This window comes from Desmodus rotundus, chromosome 6 (assembly GCF_022682495.2).
Source record: "Desmodus rotundus isolate HL8 chromosome 6, HLdesRot8A.1, whole genome shotgun sequence".
NCBI lineage: Eukaryota > Metazoa > Chordata > Mammalia > Chiroptera > Phyllostomidae > Desmodus > Desmodus rotundus.
The window spans coordinates 53,044,019-53,062,204 of record NC_071392.1 but is presented as its reverse complement, the minus strand read 5'-3'; the positions used below and the strand labels follow the sequence as shown (position 1 = coordinate 53,062,204).

At 36.4% G+C, this 18,186-nt stretch overlaps 1 protein-coding gene across 15 annotated transcripts in view; it reads right to left on the bottom strand.

Annotated features, from left to right (window-relative positions):
* SUGCT (succinyl-CoA:glutarate-CoA transferase) overlaps positions 1-18,186 on the bottom strand; it is a 1,028,943-nt gene that overhangs the window by 987,412 nt on the left and 23,345 nt on the right. For all 15 annotated transcript variants that reach the window (XR_006655097.3, XR_011651317.1, XM_045193162.2 and 12 more), the window contains exons 2-5: positions 14,042-14,093; positions 13,307-13,380; positions 8,782-8,867; positions 8,193-8,243 (exon numbers count right to left, since the gene is read on the bottom strand). Coding sequence is in view for 13 of the 15 variants with exons in the window: in XM_045193162.2 (XP_045049097.1) it covers positions 8,193-8,243; positions 8,782-8,867; positions 13,307-13,380; positions 14,042-14,093 (263 nt within the window). In the remaining 2 variants the exon portion in view is untranslated. The remainder of the gene's footprint in view (positions 1-8,192; positions 8,244-8,781; positions 8,868-13,306; positions 13,381-14,041; positions 14,094-18,186) is intronic.

Below are 18,186 nucleotides of genomic sequence, written 5' to 3'. Positions count from 1 at the left end.
TCCAAATAAAAAAATCAATAGGATACTGATCGACACTCTAAATGAAATGGACTTAATTGATATTTTCATAACATTTCACCCCAAAGAAGCAAAATATACATTCTTCTCAAATGCAAGTGGATCATTTTCAAAGATAGACCACATGGTAGGACACAAAACAAGCCTTAACAAATTCAAGAAAACTGAAGTGATGTCAAGCATCTTCTTGGATCACAATGACTTGAAACTAGAAACCAGCCTCAAGGAAAAAACTCAAAAACATACAAATACATGGAGGCTGAATAACATGTTATTAAATAATGAATGGGTTAACAATGATCAAGGAAGAAATCAAAAGGTATCTGAAAACAAATTAAAATGAACACACAAAAACCCACAACCTATGGGACAACGAAGGCAGTCCTGAGAGGGAAGTTCATAGCAATACAGACCTACCTAAAGAAGAGAGAAAAATTGCAAATAAAGAACCTAACCCTACATCTAAAAGAACTAGAGAAAAAATGACAAAGCCCAGAGAGAGCAGAAGGAAGAAAATAATCAAGATCAGAGCAGAACTAAATGACACAGAGACTAAGAAAATAATCCAAACCATCAATGAGTCCAGGAGCTAGTTCTCTAAAAGATAAACAAAACTGACAAACCATTATCCAGATTCATCAAGAAAAAAAGAGAGAGAACTCAAAAAAATAAAATCACAAGTAAAAGAGGAGAAGTATAAACTGATATCACAAAAATACAAAGGATTATAAGAAATTACTATGAACAACTATAGGCCAAGAAATTGGTCAACCTGAGTAATGGATAAATTTCTAGAAACATACAATCTTCTAAATCTAATCAGGAAGAAGCAGAAACCCTGAATACACTGATAACAACTAGCAAAATTGAAGCAGTAATGAAAAACTCCAGGCACACAAAAGCCCAGGACCAGATGATTTCACAGGCAAATTTTATTGAACACTCAAAAAATAACTAACACCTATCCTTCTCAAACTATTCCAAAAAACTTAAGAGGTAAAACTCCCAAACTCTTTTGAGGAGGCAGGTATTATTCTAATCCCAAAACCAGGTAAAGACACAACAAAGAAAGAAAATTACAGGCCAATATCTCTGATGAAAACAGATGGTAAAATCCTCAACAAAACACTAGCAAACAAGATCCAGCAATACAGTAAAAAGATCATATACCATGATCAAGTGGGATTTATCCCAAAGATGCAAAGATGGTACAATATTCTAAAAACAATAGATATGATACATCACATAAACAAAATGAAAGACAAAAATCACAGGATGACACCAACAGATGCAGCAAAAGTATTTGATAAAATCCAGCACCCATTTCTAATAAAAACACTCAGCCAAGTGGGAATAGAGGGAGCATACCTCAACAAAATAAAAGCCATATATGAAAAACCTACTACCAACATCATACTCAATGGACAAAAACTAAAATAGTTTCCCTTAAGATCAGGAACAAGACAAGGCTCTCTGCTTTCACCACTCATATTGAATACAGTACTGGAAATGCTAGCCACAGTGATCAGACAAGAAGGAGAAATAGAAGGTATCCAAATTGGAAAGGAGGAAGTGAAACTGTCATTATTCACAGAGGACATGATAGTGTACACAGAAAACCCTATAGGCTCCACCAAAAAACTACTCAACCTAATAAGTGAATTCAGCAAAGTGATGGCATACAAAGTCAATATTCAAAAATCGACGGCATTTTGGTACACCAACAATGTACTATCAGCAAGAGAAACTAATAAAAAAAAATCCTGTTTACTATAGCAACCACCCAAAAAATAGTACCTAGAAATAAATCTAACCAAGGAGGTAAAACACCTGCACTTGGAAAACTATAGAACACTAAAGAAAGAAATTGAGGAACATACAAATATATGGAAGCATATATGGAAGCATGTTCATGAATTGGAAGAATTCACATCATTAAAATGTCCATAGCAATCTACCCCAAGCAATCTATAGATTCAACGGAATTCCTATTAAAATACCATGGCATATGTCACAGATCCAAAACAAATATTCCAAAAATTTATATGGAACCAAAAAGACCCCAAATAGCCTCAGCAATCTTGAGAAAGAAGAACAAAGTTAGCAGGATCAAAATACCTGATATCAAACTACACTACAAGACTACTGTAATCAAAACAGTCTGGTACTGGCATAAGAACAAACACATAGCTCAATACAACACAATAGAGAGGCCAAAAATAAACTCATGTATTTGTGGTCAATTAATATTTGACGAAGGGGGCATGAGAATACAATGAAGGAAAAATAGTCTCTTCTATAAACGGTACTGGGAGAACTAGACTGGTACATGCAAAAAATATGAAACTATATCACAAATTTACACTATAAACCAGAATAAACTCAAAATGAATAAAAGACTGAAATATAATTTGGGATACCATAAAAATCCTACTGTAAAAGATAGGCAGGAAAATTTCAGATCTCATATAGCAATATTTTTTTCCACTATATCTCCTGGGGCAAGGAAAACAAAAGGAAAAACTAACAAATGGGACTACAGCAAATTAAAAAGCTTCTATATGGCTAAAGAAACCATCATCAAAATGAAAAGAGAACTGAATGTATAGAAGAACATATTTGCCAATGACATATCAGAAAAGAGTTTAATCTCCAAAATATATAAAGAACTCAAACAACACCACGAAGACATGCGATCCAATTAAAAAATGGGCAAAGCATCTCAAAAGACACTTCTCCAAGAAGGACATACAAATGGCCATAGATATATATATGAAAAGATGCTCAACATCACTAGCCAGCAGAGATGCAAATTAAAACCACAATAATATATCACCTCACACTGTCCAAAATGGCTATCATTAATAAATCAACAAACATCAAGTGATGGTGAAGTTGTAGAAAAAAGGGAACCCTAGTGCATTGTTAGTGGGAATGCAGCCACTGTGGAAAACAGTGTGGAGTTTCCTCAAAAAATTAAAAATAGAACTGCCTTTTGACCCAGCAATTCCACTGCTGGGAATATCCCCTAAGAATCCCAAAACACCAGTTCAAAAGAATTTATGAACCCTTTTGTTCACAGCAGTGTTATATACAATATTAAAGATTTGTAAACAGCCTAAGTGCCCATCAGTAGACGAGTGGATCAAAAAACTGTGGTGAATGCTCAGGGACTAGAAGAATTAACATCATCAAAATTTCCATACTACCCAAAGCAATCTACAGGTACAATACAATCCCTTTTAAAATACCAGTGAAATATTTCACAGATATAGAACAGACATTTCTAAAATTTATATGGAACCATAAACAACTCCAAATAGCCTCAGCAATTTTGAGGAAAAAGAGCAAAGTAGGAGGGATCACAATACCTGCCATCAAACTGTATATCAAGGCCACTGTAATCAAAACAGCCTGGTACTGGAATAAGAACAGACACATAATCAATGGAACAGAATAGAGAGCCCAGAAATAAGCCCAAGACTCTATGGTCAATTAATATTTGACAAAGGGGACAGAAGCATAAAATGGAGTAAAAATAACCTCTTCAACAAATGGTGTTGAGAGATCTGGACAGCTACATGCAAAAAAATGAAACTCGATCACCAACTTACACCATACACAAAAATAAATTCAAAGTAGATAAAAGACTTAAATATAAGTTGTGACACCATAACAGTCCTAGAGGAAAACATTGGCAGGAAAATCTCAGACATTCCACACAGCAACATCCTCACACAGCCATGTCCCCTAAAGCAAGGGACATAAAGGAAAGAATAAAAAGTGGGACCTTGTGAAATTAAAACGCTTCTGCATGGCCAAAGAAAAACAGCATTAAAATGAAAAAAGAACCAACTATATAGGAAAACATATTTGCCAATGATACCTCAGACAAGGGTATGATCTCTAAAATATATAAAGAACTCACACAACTCCACTCTAGGAAGACAAAAAAACGATTAAAAAATGGGCAAAAGACTTGAACAGACACTTCTCCAAAGAGACCCAGAGACATATGAAAAGATGCTCAGCATCACTAGCTATCAGAGAGATGCTAATTTAAACCACAATGAGATACCACTTCACACCAGTCAGAATGGACATCATAAACAAATCAACAAACAAGTATTGGAGATGATGTGGAGAAAAAGGAACACTACTGTACTGTTGGTAGGAATGCAGACTGGTACAACCACTATGGAAAACCATATGGAATTTCCTCAGAAAACTAAAAATGGAACTGCCTTTTGACCCTGCAATTCCACTGCTGGTATTATATCCCAAGAACCCTGAAACACCAACCCAAAAGAACCTATGCACCCCTATATTCATAGCAGCACAATTTACAATAGCCAAGTGCTGGAAGAAACCTAAGTGCCCATCAGTAAATGAGTGAATCAAACTATGGTATATTTACACAATAGAATACTATGCAGCAGAGAGAAAGAAGGAGCTCCTACCCTTTGCAACAGCATGGATGGAACTGGAGAGCATTATGCTAAGTGACATAAGTGATGGACAAATACCATATGATCTCACCTTTAACTGGAATAATGAACAAGAGAAAAAAGCAAGCAAAATATAACCAGAGACATAGAAATTAAGAACAATTTGACAGTAACTAGAGATAGGAGGGGATAATGAGGGGAAGGGTTTTCAGGAACTACTATAAAGGACACATGGACAAAACCAAGGGGAAGGATGGAAGCAAGGGAGGGAGGCGGGTTTGGCTGGGGTGGGTGGGAGTGGTTGGGGAAAAATGCAGACAACTGTAATTGAACAATAAAATAATTATTTAAAAAATAATAAAAATTTAAATAGTTTTAAAAACTGGTGCGTTTACACAATGGAATACTATGCAAGAGAAAAAAAGAAGGAATTCATGCCTTTTGCTACAGCATGAATGGAAATGGAGACTATTACGCTAAGTGAAATAACTCAGTCAGTGAAAGACAAATATCATGTGATCTCACTTATAAGAGGAATCTAATGAACAAAATAAAACAATGAGCAAAATAGAACCAGAGGCATGGAACCATGGAATAGACTAACAATTGTAAGAAGGGATGGAGAAGGTGGGGACTTATTGAAAGAAGGTGAAGGGATTAGTCAAAGAACATTCATGAAGGACCCATGGACACAGGCAGTGTTGTGGGGACTGACTATGGAAGTGGCAGGCGGGCTGGGTAAGGAAGAGAGAAGGGAGAATAACTGGGACATATGTAATAATATAAACAATAAAAATTAAAATTAAAACAAGTATATTAAAAAAACTAAATTATGCTATAGAAAAGATGTAGGAAAACATATGAAGGCAATTACCAAGCTTGGGTTCAAAATATATCTAGCAAACAAAAATTCTAAATTTACAAGGTTAATCCAATAGAACCAAAGTGGATGGCCACTGATTCTCATCTTAATAAATATTAAAAAATTATCTTTCAATCACCCAATAGATAGGGAAAGTAGCAGCAGAGCAATGATCTTAAAGTTGATTGTTTGGTATAAAACAAATATTGAAATTTGTTTCTCTAATCAAGTAGACTAACGTCCATTAGATTTTAAACTTTAACAAAGATGCCAAACAAGTTCTATCTCACATGATGAATTCAATTTCATGTGCATCAGCAATAGTAATAATCATAACAACAACCCTAAGAAGTAGGTACTATTATTATCTGCATTTTACTAACAAGGAACCTGAGGCATTCTTTAAGTAATCTGTATGAAGTCACACAGCTATAAAGTAGAGAAGAGAAGGACTTCCAGCCAAGATGGAGGCATAGGTAGATACACTGTGCCTCCTCACACAACCAAAGAAGGACAAAAACAAATTTAAAAAACAAAAAACAACCAGAACTGACAGAAAATCAAACTGTATGGAAGTCTGACAACCAACGAGTTAAAGAAGAAACATTCATCCAGACTGGTAGGAGTGGATGGTCCCACATTTACATACAGATAAGCTGGGGGAAACAACTGGGGAGTGAGACAGACCACGCAACCTTGGGTTCCAGTGTGGGGAAATAAAGCCTCAAAATCTCTGACTGAAAAAACCTGTGGAATTTGAGGCCCAACTCCTGGCCTCACAGGAGACTTTGTTGGGGAAATCCACAGGGTCCTACAATGTACACAAACCCACTTACCCATGCATCAGCACCAAAATGGCCCAATTTGTTTGTGGGTAGTAGAGGAAATGACTGAAAGCTGGCCAAGAGCTGAAAAAGCGGCATTGTTCTCTCTGGGACTCCTCTCCCACGTACAGCATGACAATACAGCAATGTGGGTTGTCCCAGTCAAGCAAATACCTAAGGCTCCACCCCTTACAATGTAGCAGGTGCGCTGAGACAGAAAAATATGGTCCAAATGAAAGAACATATCAAAGCTCCAGAAAAAATACAATTAAGTGACAAAGAGATAGCCAACCTAACCGATGCACAGTTCGAAACACTGCTAATCAGGATGCTCACAAAATTGGTTGAGTATGGTTGCAAAATAGAAAAAAAAGTGAAGGCTATGAAAAGTGAAACAAAGGAAAATATTCAGGGAACCAACAGTACAGGGAAGGAAACCAGGACTCAAATCAACAGTTTGGATCAGAAGGAAGAAATAAACATTCAACCAGGACAGAATGAAAAAGCAAGAATTCAAAAAAATGAGGAGAGGCTTAGGAACCTCCAGGACAACTTTAAACATTCCAACATCTGAATCATAGGGGTGCCAGAAGGAGAAGAGGAAGAGCAAGAAACTGAAAACATAATGAAAGAGAACTTCCCCAATCTGGCAAAGGAAATAGACTTCCAGGAAGTTGAGGAAGCTCAGAGTCCCAAAGAAGTTGGATCCAAGGAAGCACACACCAAGGCACATCATAATTACATTACCCAACATGAAAGATAAGCAGAGAATCTTAAAAGCAGCAAGAGAAAAGGAGAGAGTTACCTAAAATGAGTTCCCGTAACACTATCAGCTGATTTCTCAAAAGAAACCTTACAGACAAGAAGGGGCTAGAAAGAAGTATTCAAAGTCATGAAAGGCAAGGACCTACAACCAAGATTACTCCATCCAGAAAAGCTATCATTTACAATGGAAGGGCAGATAAAATGCTTCCCAGATAAGATCAAGTTAGAGGAGTTCATCATCTCCAAGCCCTTATTATATGAAATGTTAAAGGGATTTATCTAAGAAAAGGAAGATCAAAAGTAGGAATAATAAAATGACAACAAACTCAGTCATTAACAACCAAACCTAGAAAAGCAAAAAACAAACTAAGCAAACAACTACAATGGGAACAGAATCACAGAAATGGAAATCACATGGAGGGTTATCAGTGGGGCAGGGGGTGGGGGAAGGAGAGAAAAGGTACAGGGAATAAGTAGTATACATGATAGGAAGAAAACAGACAGGGAGAGGTTAAGAACAGTATGGGAAATGGAGAAGCCAAAGAACTTATATGTATGACCCATGGACATGAACTAAGAGGAGGAGGGGAATGCAGGCAGGAAGGGGTGTACAGAGCGGAGGAGACTAAAAGAGGGGAAACGGGACAACTATAATAGCATAGTCAATAAAATATATTTTAAAAATTAGAGAAGAGATCTGAATCCCAGCAGTAGAATGCTAGGATATGCCCCAAACCATTCTGCAATACTGTTCCTCAAGGAAAGATACCAAGAGCATGTCTGGACATACTGGGGATCTGAATAAGTGTTAGAAAAAGCTTGGGCTCTCTAGTGATATGAACCCAGGGTTCAAATTTCAGCTCTTCCTTTTATTAGCTATGTAATCTTCAGAGCATCATTTAAGCCCCCTAAGACTCATTTCCTTCTGTGAAAATGAAGATTCTAGTACCTCATTTGCAAGTCAAAATCTGAGGATTTGAGAAGATAATGTAACTATAGTGTCCAAGCCTAAGATCTGATTCAGAGTAGGCCTCAGTCAATAGCAGCTAGTACTAAAACTGAATACCCTCACAGTATCAAGAAACATTATACACAATATGCAAGAAATTATAAAGCAAATTATACTTACCATAAAAGTAAGTTATATTCTTAAATGGCATTTACAGCAAAATTACAGATTGTCAATGAAATAAAATTTTAAAACACTTTAAGTCTGTTGTTAAATCCCTAATTACAATCCAGGTGGTAAGATGCCTTTCATTGAGCATACTGTACCTCTTTGATGATTTTCACCCCTTTTGGATCCTTGATATTAACAGCTATACTCTAAAAATTAAAATACATATATTAAAATGATATCATAAGGTTTTTTATTAATATTGACAGTCCAACAAGGGAGCCATTCACATGATATATTCTCCTCTTAAAGCAAATGTATTTTCCTCCTGAAAAAACATTTAAGTCATCTTCATTGATTTTATTTGCAATTAAGATGTGTTAGAATGTAGTAAGGATTACAGTACAAATTTTTCAAATAATAATAGCATGTGTTATGCAATTACCAATTGCCAAAACAGTAACAAATGTAATGAGCCATTTAACAAATTTAATACAATTATTTCCATTATAAATCATTATAAATTCTTGTGAAATGTGTTAAGTTAGTAGACAAGAAATATCAATAAAAAGCTCTATTGTTTCTACTTGGTAACCATTGAATGAATAAAATTTCACCTTATTTGAGATATTAATTACATCTACAATAGAGGGTAGAAACAAACAAGCCAGAATAATATCAAAAATTTTGTTTCTACAAGACAATTACATGAGGAAAGCAGTTTAGAAAAAGGAATGATATTCTTACTTTTTTATTTCGGTTTACACTGAGAAAATAGGTACTTTCTGTCCCCACAAAAGGTGGCCCCCAAGTTCGTGTATCATCACCAGCTCCTAAAAATAATAATATGAGCTATTAATCTTTAACTTTGAAACATCATAAAGCATTGCAAACCAGCAGGCTCACTCATGATATATATATTTCAGGTGCCTGACAAGATCAGCTAAATTCAGTGGAATGAGCAATGCAAAAGAGGCCATAGGAGCCCATTAGGACTATCCAAACTCTTTACCTGTATCTGTTAATCACTGAATCCTTCCATATGCTTTCACTAAAATCCATCCCTGAAAGTGAAAATCCAGAAGGATATATCCTACTGGCAGTCTATAGATTAAATAAATGGCAAATTTTAGGGGAAAAAAATTTACTCTCAGTTTTTGGCAAGCAATTCAGTCTGTGTTTCTTGGCATTAAATGTGCAAAGAAAATATTTTTGAGTCTTCAAAAGATGCTTCTTAAATATTAGTTAAATGAAAATAGTATAAGTGACAAAATGGCATGATAAAATGACATCTGAGATTATGTATAGAACAATGACAAATACACTATTAAAATATTCTGTAGAAACAACAAATCAGAAATGCAAAATAAGTTATTGAATAAAAAATTCAGTTAATTTAAAAAATTATTTCTGAATAAAATATTTTTTATAAACATTTTGTCTATGTCTTGCTTCAAGTTAAAGTTTGAAAAAATGGGGTATTTTATTCTGGACATCTATTTCAAGTGAATATGAAATATCTTCGTGTTTGATTAAAATTACAGAAAGAGTTTTCTTTGCACAGTAAAGCAACTGGCAAACAACATAGATAGAACTCAGAAAATGAATCAACAGTTAAATAGCACAAAATAGTATCACTTAAAAATTTTAATACAAGTTCTGATTAAATATTGGTATAAGAAACTAAACAACTATGTAATTACAGCTAAAGTATTTATCATTAGCCTCCCAAAAAGAACTTGTGAATATAAGTTAAAGCTTAAATTTCAATCTCATTTTAATGATTAATTAATCTATTAGCCCATTAGACTTTACTGAAATTGACCCAGAAAAACAGACACAGCCTTTTGGAATATACAACAAAACAGAGGCAAATAGTATACTCATTTATTAAATTTTTTTTCAAAACTCACAAGAAAAACAAAAGATAAAGGAGAAAAGAAACATTAGTTCTAATTGGAGATGAACTAATAACACAAAACAATAAATGGTAAGTATCAAACAAAATAGCATGCTCAAAATATCAGGGGGAAAAAAAAAAAACTCCAAGAGCCCACAAAGGGAATCTCCCAGTAATTAACCAGAGGCTTCCTGGAAAAATGTATGAACCTGGATCTTCAGGATCAGACAGGACCTCTCAGAGTCAAGAGAAAGTCCAAACACTTTCATTTTTAGAAAACTCCAAATACATTAAAAAAAAATTTTCAAATTAAGCAATGACAAGGTTAAAATTAGATAAATACGTTAATGTTTTCATTCATCTCTCAGGTAGACATAATGTCAGAAATCTAAATGGGAGTGCTACCCAGCTTTCCTGCCCCACCTTGTCCTTGGTGTACAACCAGGGTTTTAGAGAGGCAAAAGAATCAGTGCCAATGGCACATGACAGGAAATAAACATTAAAGGTCACAAACTGGTGACCTAAAAGTGGCAACTGGAGAGACATGTTTTATTTCACCCACACACAACTGGAAGATTTTAACTGGCTGCCATGATTTCAAAATCTAGAGAGCTCATATACAAATTCAGATTTAATTGATATTTTAGCACATTCAGTCATTTAGCAAATATTTATTGGCTGCTACCATGTCACAGACACTGTTTTATGCAGAGCACACATAGTGGTGAACAAAATACCAACACCCTAACTTCACAGCCCTGCCTACTGAGGACAATCCTGGAATATCAGTAGCATTGTTTGCAGCCATACATAGTGCACTTCACTCATTTAGTTACCTGCCTGTTCCTGCAGACATGTAGTTTACTACCTCATTGACTAACTCTAAAAATAGAAAAATATATATACTTACGCTTGATATGCTCTTCAATTACACAAATAAAAATAATCTAAGTCTTAAATCAGAAAACTACAACCAAATTTTATTTACTGAAAGAACTGAAGTAGAAACAAAAAGTGACTGTACTGAAATTTAAAAATACTGCCCAGTCACTTTTCCTCATATGTGTTAAATAACTATGTTGAAACCCCAAAACAATTAAATATGTAACATGAACACCAAAATGTCCTGGGCAGGAGAATTAGGGGAAAGAGATCAATCAGAAAAAGAATGATGAAAACCTGCTGGGAACAAAGCTTGATAAAATGTATATGGCTATGGGACATAATAAAGGCCTAGATAAAGGAAGATGTCCCCCACCATGGAAACAAGTAAGTAAAGGAAAACCAGGCTGAAGTAAATAGAAAATAACAATTTTTAAAATTAACGTAAATACAAATATTTAACCTAGTGATAAACTGAAGTAGCAAGGGAAATTAGAATGGATGCTCTAGAATGAAAGACACAGTGGTTGAAATTAGAAAGTGCTATGGTATTGAATTTGATAACAATGTAGAAATTAGAAGTTTTATGGAACCCAGAAAAGAAGATGTTTAGCTAGAATGTAAACATTTTTCAGCATGTATCCAGCAATGACTAAATACAATGAAGATCACTGACTGAATAAATAAAGCATTATCTCTGGAAAGCAGGATTTACCAGGTTCCTCTACTACCTGTGACAGTCAGATAAATATAACAACATGTAATATTCCTGATGCTGATCAGCAAATCTTCTGCTAACTGCTTTGGGCTCCTAAGTAGATCTATGAGTTTTAGCAAAAAGTTGAAACTTCCTAATCGAGTATGCTACTTTATAACATTTAATCACTATGGTAAATTAATAAGTTGACGTAATTATAAAATTACTCTTTTTTAAATATGGGGTCTGGCACAAATAAGGCCCCTTTTTTATTACAAAATCTTTTATTACAAAATCATGTGTAATTCTGTAACATAACAATATCACACTCAAGCACACCACATGACATTTTAGGTATAATGTTCAAATTAAAACTATAAATTATTATACCCATATTATTACCCTACCAACCACACTCAAGTAAGCGTTACTTCTGCCAGACCCTGTATATGCACAGTTCACGGCTAGACCATTTTCATTTACTTGAGAATTCTGTTCCAAATCCATAAGGATTAGATGTTTAAGAATAAATACTTACGTGCCCTGGCTGATGTGGCTCAGTGAACTGAGCGCTGGCCTGCAAACCAAAAGGTCACCAGTTCGACTCCCAGTTAGGGCACATGCCTGAGTTATGGGCCTAGACCCTAGTTGGGGGCATGTGAGAGGCAACTGTTTCTCTCTCACACAAAAATGTTTCTCTCCCTCTCTGTCTCTTTCTCTTCCCATCTCTCTAAAAATAAATAAATAAAACCTTCTTCAATAAATAAATAAAAGTGCTAATTTTTGAAACCTTCCCCAAAAAAGCTGTTTATAGGATGATGTAGAGGACATTGAGAACACAGAGTTTGCTCTGAGTGCTTGCCAGAGGAAAGGGGCACACCACATGACACTTTTCTAAGTGTCAGTAATAGCATGAACTGAACACCAAAATGCTACGAAGGCTCCAAATAAAAGTGAGAATTGTATACACAGAAAAAGTTTATTTGGTAGACAAAGGAGGAAGAAAGAACAGGAAAGATGCCAGATGAAAAACATAAAAACAAGGAACTGATCTAAGCCTAGATGGTTTCCCTCAAAATCTTTAAAATTATAAAATGGAAAAATGTTTCTTTTATTATAAATAGAAAAGAATGACTTAGGTTGCAGTATTGGGTTCCTTTTTGAAGGACTTTGATTCCTTTCACTTCTCACCTTCTTCTGTGTCTTACTTCTTCCCTTTTACCCTCCCCTCATCCTTGACCTTTACTTTATCCCACAGTGAGGGAATGTAGCCAGGCTCTTCCAATCTGTCTCAACAGTAAGGCTTGGGTGGGCCTAAGGAGAATCAGAATCAAAGTTGAATGCCTGGATACTCTTAGCTGTGTGACCTTGGAAAAATTGCTTTACCTCAGTGTCTTTGTCTTCTTATTTATAAATCTAGGAACAGTAACATCAGCCCATAAGGTTGATGTTAAGATTAAATAAATTACAATAATATAAACAAAGCATTTAAAAATGTGCCTAGCACTTAATAAGTATTATTAGCATCATTACACGTTGCATCTCAGTTTCTACCAGAGGCTTTCAGGTGTGTGTGAAGAACCTGGCTTAAGCCTTAGCCCTTGCTTGGCATATATAAAAAACAGAAAGAGATCATTAGTATAGGTTCAGAAGAAAATAAGGATTGAAAAAAGGAAAATAATAATTTCATTCAATTCTTTCTTCATTCCATACACAGGTACATGAATATTTTTTAAACTATTAAAAATACTTATTAGTTTGTTTCTATGTTTTAAAGGGAACAATATCTTTACCTGGTCTTTCCACTTTTATAACCTCTGCTCCAAGATCTCCTAAATTCATAGTAGCAAAAGGTCCAGCCAGTACTCTACAATATTAAATAATGATAAATAAATTACCATGTTGAAGATTTTTATTTTAATTTTCTTAATAGTCCCTCAACACAGACAAGCTCATATAATGCTAGTAAGAATTAAAATTGTTTAAACTGTTCAAAAAGTAATTTGGCAATATGTATCAAGAGCTTTAAAAAATGTATTTCCTTTAATGCAGCAATTCAACTTCCAGAATTCTATCCTACAGAAGAAATTAAAAGATTCCTGAGACAAAGATTTACATAATACGAAACCTAATTTATAATAGTGAAATATAGGGGATGATTAATTTTGTAACAACTATATAATAAAATAGATTATTTTTGTTGCATTTTGAATGACATAGGAAACCATTCAAAATGCAACAAAATGTTAAACAAAATGCAACATATGTTTAAAATGGGAGTAAAAGCTTCATTTCAGTATGGTTCAAATTTTTGTTTTTAAAAATTATATATAAACATGCAGATTGGAAAAAATGCATAAATATTATACAAATCGTCTTTCAGAATGATAAAATTCCAGGAATTTTTCTTTCCAAGATTTTGATACTACACATATAAACAAGCATAGTCATAAAATGTAAAAAAGAAATGAATTTTTTTGAGAGAAAGTTAAAACTCAACCACCAAAAACAGATAAACCAATACAAACCTTGTTAGATCCAAAATTCTTACACCCTCCAATGGCTTCACATTGTCAATATCTGGCAAAAACAGAACACACTTGAAGAGTATTGATTACTAATTTTCAGAAGGATGCAGAATTCTTCATGCTATGTTTTAAGCAATCTCTATTACTACCAAAAAAAGTGATTTTTTTAACTTTTCTTTTACACAACTATTTGTGCTTCATATGTAACAGAAATCATAACCTGATCCAATTAAGTCAAGCTGTAAAACTTAAAGCCTCTAATTACAGATTATTCCCAATTAATTAAACCCCAACTACACTTAAGATAGTTTGTGGTATTTCCCGTCAAGATGGCAGCATAGGCAGACATGGCTCACCTCTTCCGCACAGCCACAACAAAACTGCAACTAAAATATAGAACAACTATCACTCAGAACTGTCAGAAATTGAGTTGAATAGAAGTCTGACAATTACAGAATTAAAGAAACCACATCCATTCAGACTGGTAAGAGGGGCACAGATGCAGAATAGGCTGGACCCATAACCACATGTGGTGGATAAAAACTCAGGAGGGATATATCAGGAGCAAGGAGGCCTAGACCCACACCAGGCACCCCAGCCCAGGGTTCCAGTACCAGAAAAATTCCCACAACTTCCGGCTACAAAAACTAGCAGGGATTGAGTCAGCTGGAGCCCCAAGCAGTTCCTCTTGAAGAATCCACACATGGACTCAACTACTCAGACTCGCTCCTCCTGAGCTCCAGCACAGGGGTTAACAGCTTAAAAGGCACCAGTGGCATACTGGGAGAGGCTGAAGTGTCTGGCATCAAGGCGAGCAGAGGTCATTGTGTTTTTTTAACCCGCGCCCTTGAGCCAGCAAGCTGGTGCCATTTCTGAGACTCCAACAACCTGGCTAACACTGACTCGCCTTGGAGATACCTAGAGACTCTGCCCCAACCAATTTATGGGCCCACCAAGCTGCTTTTCTATATGAATGGGTCTTGGCTCATACTGCACAACTTCCTAAATCCTTTCAAACAAGCAAAAGTTGGCCTCAGTGAGCTCCAGGCAAAGCACTAGCAGTAGCCAGCCTAGATTCACAGCTTGGCTTCACCTGGGAACCTCCAAGCCCAGCACAGGTAGCAGCCATCTCAGATTGCTTTATAGCTCAGGCAGGGTGGCCCTGGGCAAAACACAGGTTGGGGCTGATCTTGGCCTGCACCACCCAGAAAACCCCAGGGCCAGCACACCCAGTGGACTGCTACAGACTACAGTGGAGCACCACCACCCTGCACAGCTGATCCTCCACAGATGGCGGAGGTTGGTGGTAAGCAGTAACAGTCAATCCTTGCAGCAAACTGGCCTGGGTAAATACCTCCCATTGACCTGACAACAGCAACCAAAGCTCAACTGCAAGAGGAGAGTGTACTCAACCCACAAGAAAGGGGCTCCTCAAGTACCCATCTTGGGTGATAAGGGAGGCTGTGCCACTCGACCCTACAGGACAACTATTACATTAGGCCACACTACCAAGACAAGGAGTCAAAGCAACTCTACCCAATACATAGCAACAAACACAGGGAGGCTGCCAAAACAAGGAGACAAAGAAACATGGCCCAAATGAAAGGATAGATCAAAACTCCAGAAAACAAACTAAATGAAATGGAGCTAAGCAATCTATCAAATGCAGAGTTCAAAACACTGGTTATAAGGATGCTCAAGGAATTTAGTGAGGACCTCAATGGTGTACAAAAGATCCAGTCAGAAACAAAGGATAAACACTACTTGAAATAAAGAACAATTTACAGGGAAACAACAGTAAGCTGGATGAAGCCAAGAATCAGATCAGTGATTTGAAACATAAGGAAGCAAAAAAAAAAAAAAAAAAAGACAAACAGAACAACAAGAAAAAAGAATCCAAAAAAATGATAATAGTGTAAGCAGCCTCTGGGACAACTTTAAGAGGTACAACATTCACATCATAGGGCTATCAGAAGGAGACGAGAAAGGGCAAAAAAATAGAAATCTATTTGAAAAAATAAGGAAAGAAAACTTACCTAATTTGGCAAAGGAAATAGATGTGCAAGTCCAGGAAGCACAGAGAGTCCTAAACAAGTTGGATGCAAAGAGGCCCACTCCAAGGCACATCATAATTAAAATGACAAAGGGTAAAGATACAGAGAGAATATTAAAGAGAAAAGAAGTTAGTTATCTACAGGGGAGTTCCCATAGGACTGTCAGCTGATTTCTCAAAAGAAACTTTGCAGGCTAGAAGAGACATATTCAAAGCCATGAAAAGTAGAGACCTACAGCCAAGATTGCTCTACCCAGCAAAGATATCATTTAGAATCACAGGGCAGATAAAGAGCTTCCCAAACAAGAAAAAAACTAAAGGAGTTCATCATCACCAAACCGTTATTATATGAAATGTTAAAGAACTTATTTAGGAAAAAGATCAAAACTATGAACAATAGGAACTACTAGTCAAGATGGAGGCATAGGTAGACATGCTCCACCTCCTAGCACAACCATAAGAAGGGTAACAACTAACCTGAAAACAAAAAACTCCCAGAACTATCAGAAAATTGAATTGTATGGAAGTCCAACAACCAAGGATTTAAAAAAGCCATATTCATCCTGATGAGTAGAAGGCATAGAGATGGAGAACTAGGACTGAGAGAACATGGTGTGGCAGGGGCCAAGTGGCAGCAGTGAGGCGGCAGTGGTGGCAGCTGGCAGAACAACTGATCCCACGTTCACGTGTGGTGGATAAAATTTAGGAGGGATACCTGGGGAGCAACCCAGGCCAGACCACACAGCCCAGGGTTCTAGCACCAGAAAAATAAAGTCTCATAACTTCTGACTGTAAAAGCCAGTGGGTGTTGGGGTGGTGGAAAAAACTGCCAGTCTCTCAGGACAGTCTGTTTAAAGGCCCTGCACAGTCCTAGAAGTACACCTACCCACCCACTCTGGGAACCACCCCCAAGGCAACAGCTAGAAGGGCACCAATCACATATAGGAAGTGGGCGAAGTGACTGGAAACGGGGTAAGTGCCAAGCAAGCCTCCAGCAGCCAGGCAACGACATTGTCCCCTCTACAAGCGCTACCCCACATAGAGAGCCACAAAGTGGTAAAACAGGTTGCCCCCCACCCAGTGACTACCTAAGGCTCCACCCCATACTTGACAGGTGTGCCAAGATAGGGAGTCAAATTCACTCTACCTAATGCACAGAAGCAAATATAGGGAGACTGCCAAATTGTGGAGACAAAGAAATTTGGCTCAAACAAAAGAACAGAACAAACCACCAGGAAAAGAACTACACAACACAGAGATACCCAGCCTATCAGATACGAAGTTCAAACCACTGGTGATAAGGACACTCAGAGAACTCACTGAGTACAGCAAAAGCATAAGGGAAGAAATAAAGGCTACACTAAGTGAAATAAACAAAAATCCACAGGTAACCAACAGTAAAGGGGAGGAAGCCAGTGTTCAAATCAACAATTTGAGCATAAGGAAGAAATAAGCAGTCATCTATAACAGAATGAAGAAATAAAAATTCAAAAAAAATTAGAAAATAAGAAGAAAACTCTGGGACATCTCCAAAAGTGCCAACATCCAAATCATAGGGATGCCAGAAGGAGAATAGGAAGAGCAGGAAATTGAAAACTTATTTGAAAAAATAATGAAAGAAAACTTCCCTAATCATGTGAGGGAAATAGACATACAAGTCCAGGAAACACAGAGTCACAAACAAGTTGGACCCAAAGAGTACCACACCAAGGTGGAGGCATAATTAAAATGGCAAAGGTTAAAGACAAAAAGATAATCTTAAAAGCAGCAAGAGAAAAGCAGAGAGTGCCTACAAAGGAGCTCCCATAAAACTGTCAGCGGGTTTCTCAAAAGAAACTTTGCAGGCAAGAAGGTACTGGCAAGGAGTGTTCAAAGTGATGAAATGCAAGTACCTACAAACACTACTACTCTATCCAGCAAAGCTATCATTTAGTATTGAAGGGCAGATAAAGTGCTTCCCAGACAAGGTAAAGTAAAGGAGTTCATCATCACCAAGCCCTTATTATATGAAATGTTAAAGGGACCTATCTAAGAAAAAGAAGATCAAAACTATGAAGAGTAAAATGACAACAAAGTCACATTATCAACAACT